General features: G+C 37.0%; 1 protein-coding gene across 9 annotated transcripts in view; it reads left to right on the top strand.

Moving 5' to 3' along the window:
- The window catches only part of Ccdc88a (coiled coil domain containing 88A), a 137,404-nt gene that overhangs the window by 63,271 nt on the left and 56,920 nt on the right, over nucleotides 1–17,213 (top strand). For all 9 annotated transcript variants that reach the window (XM_006514455.4, XM_030245467.1, XM_017314219.2 and 6 more), the window contains exons 8-10: nucleotides 11,221–11,393; nucleotides 14,347–14,428; nucleotides 16,444–16,602. In XM_006514455.4, the coding sequence (XP_006514518.1) occupies nucleotides 11,221–11,393; nucleotides 14,347–14,428; nucleotides 16,444–16,602 (414 nt within the window). The remainder of the gene's footprint in view (nucleotides 1–11,220; nucleotides 11,394–14,346; nucleotides 14,429–16,443; nucleotides 16,603–17,213) is intronic.

The raw sequence follows: 17,213 nt of genomic DNA on the forward strand, positions 1-17,213 counted from the left end.
TGAGATTCTATCTTCCATCTCTTGTATTCTGTTGGTGATGGTGTCATCTATATCTCCTGATCTCTTTCCTAGATTTTCTATCTCCAGGGTTGTATTCCTTTATGATTTCTTTATTTTTTTCTATTTTCATTTTTAGATCCTGGTTGGTTTTGTTCAGTTCTTTCACCTGTTTGTTTGTGTTTTCCTGTAATTCTTTAAGGAATTTTTGTGTTTTCTCTTTAAGGTCTTCTACCTGATTACCTGTCTTCACTTGTCTTTCTTTAAGGGAGTTATTTATGTTCTTCTTAAAGTCCTCGATTTTCATCATGAAATGTGATTCTAAATCAAAATCTTGCTTTTCCAGTATGTTGGGAGAACACTATTCCAGGGCTCACTGTGGTGGGAGAACTGGGTTCTGATGATGCCAAGTAGACTTGGTTTCTGTTGCTTAGGTTCTTGCCTTTTGCCATCTGGTTATCTCTGGTGTTACCTAGTCTTAGTGTCTCTGACTGTGGTTTGCCCCTCCTGTAAGCCTGTGTGTCAGTATTCCTGGGAGACCAGTTCTCTCCAGGAGGAATTTAGGTATAAAGAGCTGTGGTATAGTGTCAGCTCTTTGGTGAAGACAGAAACCAGAAGGATCCGGTCCCCAGCTGATCCTTGGTTCCTGCTGATGACTCTGGGAGGGTTCCTCTTGGGCCAGGAATTTGAAGAGAAGTAGTGGTCTTACCTCTGCTTTCAGGTTTGTAGGCACTCCTGGTAGACCAGCTCTCTCCTGGTGGTATATGATTTTATAGTTCTATGGCACAGGATTAGCTCCGGTGCAAAAGGAAACCAGAAGGCTCCTTTCCCAGTCTGCTCCTTGGTTCCTGTGTCCTGAGGTTTCCAGGCAGGTTGTTCTGAGCAGCAGAGGTGGTCTTACCTGTACTCATAGGCTTGTCTGCACTCCTGGGAGGGTAGCTCTCTCCTGGAGCTCTTTGGGTTTGGAGCTCTGTGGCAGAGATTTGGCTCTAGGCCAAATCTTTTTATCTTTGCATATATCACACTTATGTCCCTCTAATGACAAATTTCTATAATGTCATGACAAAGCTTATTAAGCTTATTAAGCCTCAGATACAGACACATCTATAATTATATAGGTACAAGTATATAAGACATAAAGGTAGCAAATGTAATTCATATGTGTTCAACCAGTCTTAAAGATTTTAAAACAGGATTAAAATTAAAATCCCTTAATTAACAATTCTTAAATTTTTTTCCCTAAGTTATAAAAACCTAAATTTCTATGGGAACCAGAAGAAATTACCTTAATAAAGCAAAATTTGTATTTATTAAGCTAGTTTATTTATAAGTGTTAGGAGTATTAAACCAGTTTTTAAAGAAAACCTTGCTTTAAAGAGAATATTATATCCTATTTACATATTATTACATTATATTTTGACTGTACTCAATAAAGCATCGCCTCAGGCTGCCCTGATCAGTTGATTATTGGCTTATGCCCATCATGGACAGCTGTACTTTTCCTTGTTCGACATTACTTGTATATTACTTAAATATTTTTCAATACTTTTTCTTGTGTTCCATACTATGCTAGATGAGGGGATGAAAGATACAAAGAAGGAGTAACAGAGTATTTCTGGTTTACTGAGGGGAAAAATCTTCATTATTTGCAAGTAGAAATAAAGCTTACTATATAATTAAGTACTAATATGTTTGTGCAGTAATCAAACATTTGTTAAATATCATTTGTTTAATATAATAATGCTATTAAATGTATATTAATTATATATATATTAATTAAATATAATACTGTTATTAAAATCAGGAAATGTTAAGAAAATTAAAGATAGTTAAGAAAATGGAAAAATGAATAAAAATGTTGACTCTAGAAACCTTTGCCCACTATGGAGAACTTGGCATTGTCAAAAAAGGGAAATTGGGATGTGTTTCAGGGTGGGAGATAGGCATGTGTCAAGAACATGGAAAGTCAGTCACCTTCAGTAAAAGGGAAGGGATTTTGTGTATATACATAGAAAAAGCTGTGAAATACATATCTTTGAAAAAACTTGGTCCGGGACCCGCCGAACTTAGGAAATTAGTCTGAACAGGTGAGAGGGTGCGCCAGAGAACCTGACAGCCTCTGGAACAGGCGGAAGCACAGAGGGGCTGAGGCAGCACCCTGTGTGGGCCGGGGACAGCCGGCCACCTTCCGGACCAGAGGACAGGTGCCCGCCCGGCTGGGGAGGCGACCTAAGCCACAGCAGCAGCGGTCGCCATCTTGGTCCGGGACCTGCTGAACTTAGGAAATTAGTCTGAACAGGTGAGAGGGTGCGCCAGAGAACCTGACAGCCTCTGGAACAGGCAGAAGCACAGAGGGGCTGAGGCAGCACCCTGTGTGGGCCGGGGACAGCCGGCCACCTTCCGGAACGGAGGACAGGTGCCCGCCCGGCTGGGGAGGCGACCTAAGCCACAGCAGCAGCGGTCGCCATCTTGGTCCCGGGACTCCAAGGAACTTAGGAATTTAGTCTGCTTAGGTGAGAGTCTGTACCACCTGGGAACTGCCAAAGCAACACACTGTCTGAGAAAGGTCCTGTTTTGGGCCTTCTTCTTCGGCCAGGAGGAGGTCCAAATACAAGATATCTGCGCACCTTCCCTGTAAGAGAGCTTGCCAGCAGAGAGTGCTCTGAGCACTGAAACTCAGAGGAGAGAATCTGTCTCCCAGGTCTGCTGATAGACGGTAACAGAATCACCAGAAGAACAATCTATAAACAGAGTCAACTATAACTACTAACTCCAGAGATTACCAGATGGCGAAAGGTAAACGGAGGAATCTTACTAACAGGAACCAAGACCACTCACCATCACCAGAACCCAGCACACCCACTTCGCCCAGTCCAGGGAACCCCAACACACCTGAGAACCTAGACCTAGATTTAAAAGCATATCTCATGATGATGGTAGAGGACATCAAGAAGGACTTTAATAAATCACTTAAAGAAATACAGGAGAACACTGCTAAAGAGTTACAAGTCCTTAAAGAAAAACAGGAAAACACAATCAAACAGGTAGAAGTCCTTACAGAAAAAGAGGAAAAAACATACAAACAGGTGATGGAAATGAACAAAACCATACTAGACCTAAAAAGGGAAGTAGACACAATAAAGAAAACTCAAAGCGAGGCAACACTAGAGATAGAAACCCTAGGAAAGAAATCTGGAACCATAGATTTGAGCATCAGCAACAGAATACAAGAGATGGAAGAGAGAATCTCAGGTGCAGAAGATTCCATAGAGAACATCGGCACAACAATCAAAGAAAATGGAAAATGCAAAAAGATCCTAACTCAAAATATCCAGGAAATCCAGGACACAATAAGAAGACCAAACGTACGGATAATAGGAGTGGATGAGAATGAAGATTTTCAACTCAAAGGTCCAGCAAACATCTTCAACAAAATTATTGAAGAAAACTTCCCAAATCTAAAGAATGAGATGCATATGAACATACAAGAAGCCTACAGAACTCCAAATAGACTGGACCAGAAAAGAAATTCCTCCCGACACATAATAATCAGAACATCAAATGCACTAAATAAAGATAGAATACTAAAAGCAGTAAGGGAAAAAGGTCAAGTAACATATAAAGGCAAGCCTATCAGAATTACACCAGATTTTTCACCAGAGACTATGAAAGCCAGAAGAGCCTGGACAGATGTTATACAGACACTAAGAGAACACAAACTGCAGCCCAGGCTACTATACCCAGCCAAACTCTCAATTATCATAGAGGGAGAAACCAAAGTATTCCACGACAAAACCAAATTCACGCATTATCTCTCCACGAATCCAGCCCTTCAAAGGATAATAACAGAAAAAAACCAATACAAGAACGGGAACAATGCCCTAGAAAAAACAAGAAGGTAATCCCTCAACAAACCTAAAAGAAGACAGCCACAAGAACAGAATGCCACCTTTAACAACTAAAATAACAGGAAGCAACAATTACTTTTCCTTAATATCTCTTAACATCAATGGTCTCAACTCGCCAATAAAAAGACATAGACTAACAAACTGGCTACACAAACAAGACCCAACATTTTGCTGCTTACAGGAAACTCATCTCAGAGAAAAAGATAGACACTACCTCAGAATGAAAGGCTGGAAAACAATTTTCCAAGCAAATGGTATGAAGAAACAAGCAGGAGTAGCCATCCTAATATCTGATAAGATTGACTTCCAACCCAAAGTCATCAAAAAAGACAAGGAGGGACACTTCATTCTCATCAAAGGTAAAATCCTCCAAGAGGAACTCTCAATTCTGAATATCTATGCTCCAAATACAAGAGCAGCCACATTCACTAAAGAAACTTTAGTAAAGCTCAAAGCACACATTGCGCCTCACACAATAATAGTGGGAGACTTCAACACACCACTTTCACCAATGGACAGATCATGGAAACAGAAACTAAACAGGGACACACTGAAACTAACAGAAGTGATGAAACAAATGGATCTGACAGATATCTACAGAACATTTTACCCTAAAACAAAAGGATATACCTTCTTTTCAGCACCTCATGGTACCTTCTCCAAAATTGACCACATAATAGGTCACAAATCAGGCCTCAACAGATTCAAAAATATTGAAATTGTCCCATGTATCCTATCAGATCACCATGCACTAAGGCTGATCTTCAATAACAAAATAAATAACAGAAAGCCAACATTCACATGGAAACTGAACAACACTCTTCTCAATGATACCTTGGTCAAGGAAGGAATAAAGAAAGAAATTAAAGACTTTTTAGAGTTTAATGAAAATGAAGCCACAACGTACCCAAACCTTTGGGACACAATGAAAGCATTTCTAAGAGGGAAACTCATAGCTATGAGTGCCTTCAAGAAAAAACGGGAGAGAGCACATACTAGCAGCTTGACAACACATCTAAAAGCTCTAGAAAAAAAGGAAGCAAATTCACCCAAGAGGAGTAGACGGCAGGAAATAATCAAACTCAGGGGTGAAATTAACCAAGTGGAAACAAGAAGAACTATTCAAAGAATTAACCAAACGAGGAGTTGGTTCTTTGAGAAAATCAACAAGATAGATAAACCCTTAGCTAGACTCACTAAAGGGCACAGGGACAAAATCCTAATTAACAAAATCAGAAATGAAAAGGGAGACATAACAACAGATCCTGAAGAAATCCAAAACACCATCAGATCCTTCTACAAAAGGCTATACTCAACAAAACTGGAAAACCTGGACGAAATGGACAAATTTCTGGACAGATACCAGGTACCAAAGTTGAATCAGGATCAAGTTGACCTTCTAAACAGTCCCATATCCCCTAAAGAAATAGAAGCAGTTATTAATAGTCTCCCAGCCAAAAAAAGCCCAGGACCAGACGGGTTTAGTGCAGAGTTCTATCAGACCTTCAAAGAAGATCTAACTCCAGTTCTGCACAAACTTTTTCACAAGATAGAAGTAGAAGGTATTCTACCCAACTCATTTTATGAAGCCACTATTACTCTGATACCTAAACCACAGAAAGATCCAACAAAGATAGAGAACTTCAGACCAATTTCTCTTATGAACATCGATGCAAAAATCCTTAATAAAATTCTCGCTAACCGAATCCAAGAACACATTAAAGCAATCATCCATCCTGACCAAGTAGGTTTTATTCCAGGGATGCAGGGATGGTTTAATATACGAAAATCCATCAATGTAATCCATTATATAAACAAACTCAAAGACAAAAACCACATGATCATCTCGTTAGATGCAGAAAAAGCATTTGACAAGATCCAACACCCATTTATGATAAAAGTTCTGGAAAGATCAGGAATTCAAGGCCAATACCTAAACATGATAAAAGCAATCTACAGCAAACCAGTAGCCAACATCAAAGTAAATGGAGAGAAGCTGGAAGCAATCCCACTAAAATCAGGGACTAGACAAGGCTGCCCACTTTCTCCCTACCTTTTCAACATAGTACTTGAAGTATTAGCCAGAGCAATTCGACAACAAAAGGAGATCAAGGGGATACAAATTGGAAAAGAGGAAGTCAAAATATCACTTTTTGCAGATGATATGATAGTATATATAAGTGACCCTAAAAATTCCAACAGAGAACTCCTAAACCTGATAAACAGCTTCGGTGAAGTAGCTGGATATAAAATTAACTCAAACAAGTCAATGGCCTTTCTCTACACAAAGAATAAACAGGCTGAGAAAGAAATTAGGGAAACAACACCCTTCTCAATAGCCACAAATAATATAAAATATCTCGGCGTGACTCTAACGAAGGAAGTGAAAGATCTGTATGATAAAAACTTCAAGTCCCTGAAGAAAGAAATTAAAGAAGATCTCAGAAGATGGAAAGATCTCCCATGCTCATGGATTGGCAGGACCAACATTGTAAAAATGGCTATCTTGCCAAAAGCAATCTACAGATTCAATGCAATCCCCATTAAAATTCCAACTCAATTCTTCAACGAATTAGAAGGAGCAATTTGCAAATTCATCTGGAATAACAAAAAACCGAGGATAGCAAAAACTCTTCTCAAGGATAAAAGAACCTCTGGTGGAATCACCATGCCTGACCTAAAGCTTTACTACAGAGCAATTGTGATAAAAACTGCATGGTACTGGTATAGAGACAGACAAGTGGACCAATGGAATAGAATTGAAGACCCAGAAATGAACCCACACACCTATGGTCACTTGATCTTTGACAAGGGAGCCAAAACCATCCAGTGGAAGAAAGACAGCATTTTCAACAATTGGTGCTGGCACAACTGGTTGTTATCATGTAGAAGAATGCGAATCGATCCATACTTATCTCCTTGTACTAAGGTCAAATCTAAGTGGATCAAGGAACTTCACATAAAACCAGAGACACTGAAACTTATAGAGGAGAAAGTGGGGAAAAGCCTTGAAGATATGGGCACAGGGGAAAAATTCCTGAACAGAACAGCAATGGCTTGTGCTGTAAGATCGAGAATTGACAAATGGGACCTAATGAAACTCCAAAGTTTCTGCAAGGCAAAAGACACTGTCTATAAGACAAAAAGACCACCAACAGACTGGGAAAGGATCTTTACCTATCCTAAATCAGATAGGGGACTAATATCCAACATATATAAAGAACTCAAGAAGGTGGACCTCAGAAAATCAAATAACCCCCTTAAAAAATGGGGCTCAGAACTGAACAAAGAATTCTCACCTGAGGAATACCGAATGGCAGAGAAGCACCTGAAAAAATGTTCAACATCCTTAATCATCAGGGAAATGCAAATCAAAACAACCCTGAGATTCCACCTCACACCAGTGAGAATGGCTAAGATCAAAAATTCAGGTGACAGCAGATGCTGGCGAGGATGTGGAGAAAGAGGAACACTCCTCCATTGTTGGTGGGATTGCAGGCTTGTACAACCACTCTGGAAATCAGTCTGGCGGTTCCTCAGAAAATTGGACATAGTACTACCGGAGGATCCAGCAATACCTCTCCTGGGCATATATCCAGAAGAAGCCCCAACTGGTAAGAAGGACACATGCTCCACTATGTTCATAGCAGCCTTATTTATAATAGCCAGAAACTGGAAAGAACCCAGATGCCCCTCAACAGAGGAATGGATACAGAAAATGTGGTACATCTACACAATGGAGTACTACTCAGCTATTAAAAAGAATGAATTTATGAAATTCCTAGCCAAATGGATGGACCTGGAGAGCATCATCCTGAGTGAGGTAACACAATCACAAAGGAACTCACACAATATGTACTCACTGATAAGTGGATACTAGCCCAAAACCTAGGATACCCACGATATAAGATACAATTTCCTAAACACATGAAACTCAAGAAAAATGAAGACTGAAGTGTGGACACTATGCCCCTCCTTAGAAGTGGGAACAAAACACCCATGGAAGGAGTTACAGAAACAAAGTTTGGAGCTGAGATGAAAGGATGGACCATGTAGAGACTGCCATATCCAGGGATCCACCCCATAATCAGCATCCAAACGCTGACACCATTGCATATACTAGCAAGATTTTATCGAAAGGACCCAGATGTAGCTGTCTCTTGTGAGACTATGCCGGGGCCTAGCAAACACAGAAGTGGATGCTCACAGTCAGCTAATGGATGGATCACAGGGCTCCCAATGGAGGAGCTAGAGAAAGTACCCAAGGAGCTAAAGGGATCTTCAACCCTATAGGTGGAACAACATTATGAACTAACCAGTACCCCTGAGCTCTTGACTCTAGCTGCATATGTATCAAAAGATGGCCTAGTCGGCCATCACTGGAAAGAGAGGCCCATTGGACACGCAGACTTTGTGTGCCCCGGTACAGGGGAACGCCAGGGCCAAAGGGGGGGAGTGGGTGGGTAGGGGAGTGGGGGTGGGTGGGTAAGGGGGACTTTTGGCATAGCATTGGAAATGTAAATGAGCTAAATACCTAATAAAAAAAAATGAAAAAAAAAAAAAAAATAAAAGCACAACATGAATCTGAAAAAAAAAAAAAAAAAAAAAAACAGGAAGGAAAAATATAGGAAAGATATTAAAAATCCTGTAATGAGGAGTATGTTTTGAATGGAAAATGTATAATAATGAGGGACTAATTATAGGTGATTAGTTAGAGAAGAGGTCGTTTGTCAAGAAGAAATTATACCAGTTTTCAGTTTGAAGCAAAGAGATCATTTACAAAGTCTCTATGGGGCAGTTTGCCCAGAAATCAATGTAAGTAAAAGGATCACTACAAAGTCGTGAGATCTTCCTTGAAAGCAGGTGGTTCAATCTCATACCAAGCACTACTTTGTTTTTATCTTCAAGTTCTGTCACTTTAGAAGTGGAATCAAGAAGTTACACATGGTGCTGCACACCTGTAATCTTGGAACAGTGGAGGTAGGGGTAGGACGTTTAGAATTCAGAGCCAGCCTTGGGTATATACCAAGTTTGAAACCAGCCTGGGTTATATAAAACCCCTGCCTGCATACAAACAAAGAAGAAAACCAGAATGAAATATATGGCTATAGTCAGACTTGAATTTTATTTTGTAAAAATTTATTTTAACATTTATACAAAAGTCACATTTAAAATACTTATGTCAATTTGAATCTAATTGTGATTGTACTATTGTACATATTGTATCATTGGTGACTCAGTTTCTTATGTCTAAATTAGATAGAACTTTATTGAAAAATAGAGTGCTGAATGAGACCTTGTTGGAGAACATTACGGAAAAAAAAGTGTAAGTCATTGTCAGACAATAAAAATGATATTTTAAAATTAAAAGTGAGAAAGGATACTTAAGAAAATTGTGCCAGATGGTGACGGTGCATGCCTTTAATCCCCACACTTGGGAGACAGAGGCAGAGGAATCTCTGTGAATTCAAGTCTAGAGAGAGAGAGAGAGAGGAAGAGGAAGAGGAAGAAGAAGAAGGAGGGAGGGGAGGGAATAGGAGAGAAGAGAAGAAGAGAAGAGAAGAGGGAGAGAGAGAGATTAAAAAAGAGAAGATGAGAAAAAAAAGACTAGCTATAGTTCTAGACTGAGTAGGAACTATAGAGTAGTTAAAAATAAACTCTTACATTGACCAAAGGAGACAATTGAATGATAAAAAACTTCATTCAAGGGTAGGCATGGTCACATAGGAGCAATGATAGTAAAGGAAACATACTGCAAAGGGGTTGGTTTCTGTACTAGAGAAACTTAAATTTATTTATTGAATAAATAGCAGATGTGGATTTGTAGAGAGACAAAGAACTGGGACAGTACTCTCTGAAGTTTGTGAAAGCAGTAGTTGCAAGCCAGAAGTCATAAATGCTGAAATATTTCCCAAGGACAGAGAAATGAATCCTGACATGTGGTTTTAACAACAACAACAACAAAATTGAAGCTAGAGAGATGGCTCAGCATTTAAGAGCACTTGTTGTTCATGTGGAAGACCCAGGTTTGAATCTCAGCACCCATATGGTGGTTCACATCTATCCATAACTTTCATTCCCAGGGAATCCAATGCCATGTTCTGGTTTCCATGGGCACTTGGCATGCAGATGGTACACATACATTCTGGCAAAACACTCACATATAAAATAAAATGAACAAATATCTAAAAAAAATTAAAGAACAAGTGATGTTGAATATAAGGATGGCAATTTCATGGTCCCAAAATAGTAACGCCACCCCATATGTATGTCTGGGGCACATAAAATTGCCTTACAAGATGGGTTCATTTGCCTGAGAAGTTTAAAGTCAAACAAACTAACAAAAAATGGTCTAGAGTAAAATAATTTACCAGTAAAGAAAAGGAAAATTAGAAGAATGGAGCAACATGGTTGTATAAAATATAAATTAGCTATATACATCTATAAAGGAGAGGTTTAGGAAGACAAAAGGGTTGTGCCCCACTGGAACTCTTTGGAGAAAGGAATTGGGGAAACTTTGAGGTAAGAAGTAGTACAGTATTATAAACCACAAAAGGAACAGCTAGTGTAGCATCAAAATGCTATTAGCTACTTGTGCAAGCATATATAATCTTTGTGCCTCAGTCATCTGACCTCCAGAAAAACGACAACAACCTGTAAGGTCTTCTCTTCTCTAGGGATTACTTCTGCTAGGATTGTAAATTTCTATAACAGTAGTGTCCAATTCTGCAGTGGTGGCAAGATCATATTCTAGAATGTCCAGTATTACAACAACTAGTAGACAGATGAATTTTGTATTCAAAAGATGTGACTAAGGAGCTGAATTTTGAGCTGTTTAAATTTTTATTAAATACCCACTTGTGCTACTGGCTATCATAATTGGATAGCTAGACAAATTACCCTTTGGGTTTTTTTCCTGTGTCTTTAATGGCTTTACAACAGTTGTTATCTAATTATTTTGTCATAAGTGATTTATAAAAAAAAATCTAGGGAAAGAAAAGAATGCAATGATGTATTTTAATGTTATTGCTAAGTAGCTCATGTTTGAACTGTTGGATAAAACTTAAAATGGCAGGAAATACGACAAAGTTAAAATGTTTTTGCTATTGGTCTCAAACTCACATTGATCCACCTGTGTCTGTCTCTGCCTCCCAAGGGCCAGGTTTAAGAGCTTGCACTCCCATTCTTGGCAAAGTTGAGATGCTTTTGATCAGTGAGTTTTATTTTGTAAAATACCTGGTGATTAGTTTTGTGTATAGGTTACTGATGTGTAGAACACTAAAACTGATTCCGTGTTTACCCCTTTAATTTTTAGACTATTGTAGAACTCTCAGAAGAGCGAGATGGTGTTCATTTCCTACCCCATGCCTCTTCATCTGCACAGTCACCCTGTGGTTCTCCAGGCATGAAGCGAACAGAAAGTCGACAGCATCTCTCAGTGGAATTGGCTGATGCTAAAGCCAAGATCCGAAGACTTAGGCAGGAATTGTAAGTCTCTGATTTTCAGTGTTCATTGATGTGGCCATAAGGATGACCTTAGTAGTATTTTAAGTATGACAATAGACCAGTTGTCCTCAATTGTTAACCTAAGTCACACTTTTTATTAGTGTTTCTCAAAATGAGAAAAATTTGCCCGTAAGCCCACTCAAGAAGGGTAAGCAGGAGAATCCCAGCAAGGTATGGGCATACTCAGGTACAAAGTAAGTGTAAGCTTAGCCTAGGCTATGTGAAACCATGTCTCAATAGTAATAATGACATTGTTGTTTCAAAGACTGAATTGTTGGCATATGATATTACAAAAATAATTTTATACATATTGCCTACATTAAGTCATTGAAATTCCAGTTAACTACTTAGAAAATATTCAGTATTTATTAGCACTGAAAAAATTGTACTTAGTTATCAAAGCTCATTACAGAAAATACAGTATAAATTTTACATATTCATTCTGGGGTGAACTACAAGTAAAAGCATGACTGATCTTTGCTGAAGATTTTGAATTTTGTTCTTTAAGGAGAACAAAAGATTTTTGATTTATGCATTTCCTCCTTTTAAAAATTTGTTTTCCTGGAATTTGAGCTTCAGAATGTAGACTTTAAATTTAAATACACAGAATAGTCATTACATTTTTTAAAAGATTATTTAAAGTAACTTATGAAAGTGAAATAGATATGCAAGGTAAAAAAGCATTATCTGCTATAAAAATTTTTGAAAAAAAATACAGCTTGCTTTTGTGGATGTCTGCATTATTATGTATCTATTGAAGTGAATACGCCCAGGATATTCTATAAACAGCTGCACCAGGAAAATTAGGGAAGAGATTGCTGTTATTAGTTTGACTGGCAGCTAATGGATAGCCTAAACAGTGAACACTAGTTCTTTCCATATAATTTAGCCCAATCGTCTCTAGTCTTTAGCTGAAGCATGCAATTAGAATTGTAGTGATGGCTGTGAATTCATTTAACATTTTGCATTATGTTAGAATTTAATTTTCAAATAGAATTTACTTGTCCTTGGAATATATTAAAAATTCAAACAACCTTGAGAAGATTGACAAAAATTGGTTTCATGTGTAATGTTTTAAACATGTAAGTGGATATTTTAAAGTGAGTGAAGATACCAGATGCATGCAGCAAGTATGTTTAGTAACTAGCATTTCATAAAATCTTTAAAAATGTATTCTTTTGTATATTTCTTAAGATGGCATGTCATAAGGGTTTCTTTTGTTATAAAGGGGACAGATATTTCTTGCAGTGGATTAGCTGCAGAAATCTTGATTTAAAAAAAAAGTCTAGATTGCTTTATACCTAATGGAAACTAAAATAATTAGAATATCATTTTTTCTAATATTTACTAATATTTTAACTAATATTTAGTAACCAATACATGCTCATTTATATGTGATACCAAATAATGTAATTGATTTTAATTTATAAAGTACAAATATAATTTATGATTAGATAGAATAAATAATTCTTTATAAGTTAAACATTTTATACCATAGTTAATGTTATTGAAGACTTTGTTGATCTTCTGGTACAGTTGATTCCATGTTTTAGAGTTCCTTAATATGATTAATTATTTTGTTAAAAAAGAAAATACATTTTTACTAAGATGTAATTCAGTATCTGACAATTCATCCTTTTATAAAGTGTACACTTGAATAGGTTCTTAAGTTGTGTAGTAATTATGTGCAAAACCACAATAATTATACAATAATGGCCCTCAGATCTTAGCAATATAATCTCTTATATTTTCATGGGTTTGCCTCTTTTTGACACTCATATAAATAAAACATACAATATATAGCCTTCTTGTTTAGCATATTGTCTTTTAGGTTCCTCTGTGATATAGCATGTAACTGATATCTTATTAATGACAAAAACAGTAACTTGTAATCTATAAAAAGACAAACTTGCAGAAAGTTAAAGAATAAAAGGGCCAACAAGATGAAGCTTGCGGTTAAGCCTGACAAGCTGAGTCTGGTCAGAACCCACATAGTGGGAAGAGGGAACCTTTTCATTCAAGTTGTCCTCTGACTTCATCTGTACATTGTGACACTCAGCCACCCTCCTTGAACAAATTGATAAACAGGACAGAAATTATAAGGGCTAGTAATTTACAAATAAGATATTTAAGTAGCACTTCTTAGTATTCGGAAAATAAAAACATTAAGTAATGACATTTTAACTTCTTAGTTTTGTATATAGCCACCTTTAAAAGAAATTTTATTATGAGTGTGTTTGTGCAGTGTATGCTGGTGCACACATGTGCCATAGTGTCCATGTGGAAATAAGAGGACAAGTGGGAGGAACCGATTCTCTCCTTTTACCGTGTGGTTGTTACACATGAGAGCAAGCACTTTTTGTTACCGGTTGTGTCATCTTGCTGGCCATATATAGGCACCTTCATTCTCTGCTTAATGTTAATAATCTTCTAGCAGGGCAGTTTGGCAGTAGATAGCAAGGATCTTAAGGATTGTATTTTCCTTTTAGAAATAATTTCCAGGCATTTAATACATGCTTTTTAATAATGACTCCACTAAATAAAGCATTATAAATTATATTTCTTTTATCAAAGGGAATACCTCTACCATTAAGATTTTTATGGGTTTTGGATACAGGGAAGCATATGATCATATATAAAAGTAGGCTACTCTACACATGCATTCTATTATTGGACAACAGAAGGCAGAAAATAGCAAGTGCTGGCTTACTTTGAGAAGGTTGGCTCTGATGGAGATACATAAGAGGTAAAGCAGTTCAAAGAGAAAAAAATTATTAAAAATTTAGATACATTGCTAAGCACAGCAACTGCTCTTAGCTGCTGAACCATCTACAGCACTTCAGTTAAGAAACAGTCACCTGTGTGTATTAATGTTGTAATGATCATGGATTCAGTAACTAGTACATTTATTCTTTAATATCTTTTGGCATTTAAGGGAAGAAAAGACTGAGCAGTTACTGGACTGTAAACAAGAACTTGAGCAAATAGAAGTGGAATTGAAGAGGCTGCAACAAGAGGTTTGTACCTGGATTGTTCATACTGGAGCATGAAGTAGTTGGAAATTGAGTTTCCTCCTTGTAATTTATAACTGTGACATCAATACTTTAAGCCCAGTTACCTCATATATTTGCAGAAAATCAGGTAACTTTTTAATACTTTTATCAAAATGCAAAGCCAAAGCAAGAAATCAAGGTCTTTAGACTTTTGTCCTTACTTTTCAAAAATCTCCAAGATTCAAAGTAGTCTTTTTGTACTGGGGTAGTTCCTCTTTTTTTATATATTTCTCTCCTATCATTGAATTACTTAAGCACCTCTGTAAACTATGAATTGATCTGTTTATTGGTTTTGGCTCTCCCATTGTGATTATATTAGGTTATATACATACATATATATATATATATATATATATATATATATATATATATATATATATATAATGTTTTCATGTATTAGTCTCCTTTTTTTACATCATCCTGAATCAAGTGGGAATAAGAATCTTTTTGATCAATAGAGAAGAGAATAGAGTAGTGGTTATAAGAGTAAAAGAGACTGGAATATGGTCAAATTATAAACATGTATTAAAAATGTCACAGCATACTGGGCAGGAGGGGTGCAAGCCTTTTATCCCAGCACTTGGGAGGCAGAGGTAGATGGATCTCTGTGATTTTTAGGCCAGCCTGGTCTACTGTGAGTTCCAGGATGGACAGGGGATACACAGAGAAATCTTATCACAAAAATACAAACAAATAAAAAAAAAACTAAAATATCATAGTAAACTCGATTATTTTGTATAATTAACATGTTAAACCTTAAAAGCTAGTAAGAGCAGTTTTGGGTTTTTTTTTTTTTAAAGAAGTGATTAGACTTCTTTTAATCACTGTTTTGTTGTTCTTCACTTGGATATCTGGGTCATAAAAGCCAAGGATTGGAGTAAGGCTGGACAGTTATGTCTTTCCCCTAACTCACTTAGCCTGCCATTTTGATGTCAAGAGCTATATGTAAGATCATAAACTGAGATCACCTTAGATGAATGAGCCAGAAAGTAATACTTCTTGATAACAAAAGTGTGTGTGTGTGTGTGTGTCTGTGAGAGAGAGAGGGGGAGAGAGAGAGAGAGAGAGAGAGAGAGAGGGAGAGGGAGAGGGAGAGGGAGAGGGAGAGGGAGAGGGGGAGAGAGAGAGAGAGAGGGGAGAGTATGTGTGTGTAGTAGGTCACATATTTGGATAAAATCATTTCTCTAAAAATAGTGATTAATTTTATATCACTTAGCTCTTCTATATACTTATTATCTTGTATTTTAAAGCTAAACCTTTAAATATATTTATTAATTTTGTGTGTCTGAATATTTTGCCTGCATGTATGACTATAAGCACTTGAGTGCAGTGCTTCCAGAGGCCAGAAGAAAATGACAGATTCTCTGAAACTTGGAGTTTCAGATGGTTTTTACCTCCCGTGTTGGTGGTAGGAATTGAACCAGGTCCTCTGGAAGAGCAGGCAGTGCTCTTAACAATTCTTAGCCATCCCTAAAGTTAACTTTTAACTTTAAATTTAATTGTAAATGTTGTATAAAGTAGAAGTTAACTTAATTTTCAATACATTTAAAAAATTGCTAATAGAGAACATTTTGTAAAAATTTGTATATAAACATTTAAAAAACCCATTTGTACTTGATTCAAGAAAAAGGCTTAGCTTGTCTTCAGTTTTCGAGAAACAATTATTCTTTTTTTTTTTTTTTTGAGACAGGATTTCTCTGTGTAGCCCTGACTGTCCTGGAACTCACTCTGTAGACCAGGCTGGCCTCGAACTCAGAAATCTGCCTGCCTCTGCCTCCCGAGTGCTGGGATTAAAGGCGTGCGCCACCATGCCTGGCCAGTTATTCTTTATATACAATACAATTTTCTTTTAAAATTTTCTTTTAATATAATTTATTACATTTTATTAAATTAATTAAGTTGTTTGGACAAAGAATGGCTTTAAAGGGAAAGTTTATATTCAAGGCATTATTTATATTTATGTTTATATTTATATTTAGAACATGAATTTGCTTTCGGATGCTCGATCTGCTAGAATGTACCGAGATGAATTGGATGCCCTCCGAGAGAAAGCAGTCAGAGTTGATAAGCTTGAAAGTGAACTCAGTAGATATAAAGAGAGACTACATGATATTGAATTTTATAAGGCAAGAGTTGAGGTATGTTACATAATTATTCATACTTTAAAAGTGTTAAGATTTTAAAAATGCATTTTATAAACAATGGGAATTTAATTTAGAGGTAACATTAAGTTTTTTGAGATGTTTATTTTAAATATCTTCACACATTATGAAGTTTAATGAGTCTTTTACCCCTCCACCCACCCCACCCCTACAATTTAGCATCGTAGCCATGGAAGACTTTTGAAGATCACCTCTAACACTCAAAATAAAATACTTATCTCTGTTAATTTCAAGTTTGTTCCCAGAAATAATGGAAAGTTTTTGTTTGTTTGTTTCAAGATAGGGTTTCTCTGTGTAGCCGTAGCTGTCCTGGAACTCACTCTGTAGACCAGGCTGGCCTTGAACTCAGAAATCTGCCTGCCTCTGCCTCCCAAATGCTGGTATTAAAGGCATGCACCACCACTTCCTGGCTGGAAAATATTTTTCTGATTATTGTTTTCTTGGTATTAGGATTTTGTGATCAATGAAGGCTTTGTATATACAAATGAATTAGAAAAAAACACTTTTTTGTCTGAGTTTGACAGCCCTTGCATCTATTCCTCGTTTCTGTTAACTTCCTTATTTTCAGCAAACATGAGGTTTTGTTA

This window comes from Mus musculus, chromosome 11, assembly GCF_000001635.26.
Source record: "Mus musculus strain C57BL/6J chromosome 11, GRCm38.p6 C57BL/6J".
Taxonomy (NCBI): domain Eukaryota; kingdom Metazoa; phylum Chordata; class Mammalia; order Rodentia; family Muridae; genus Mus; species Mus musculus.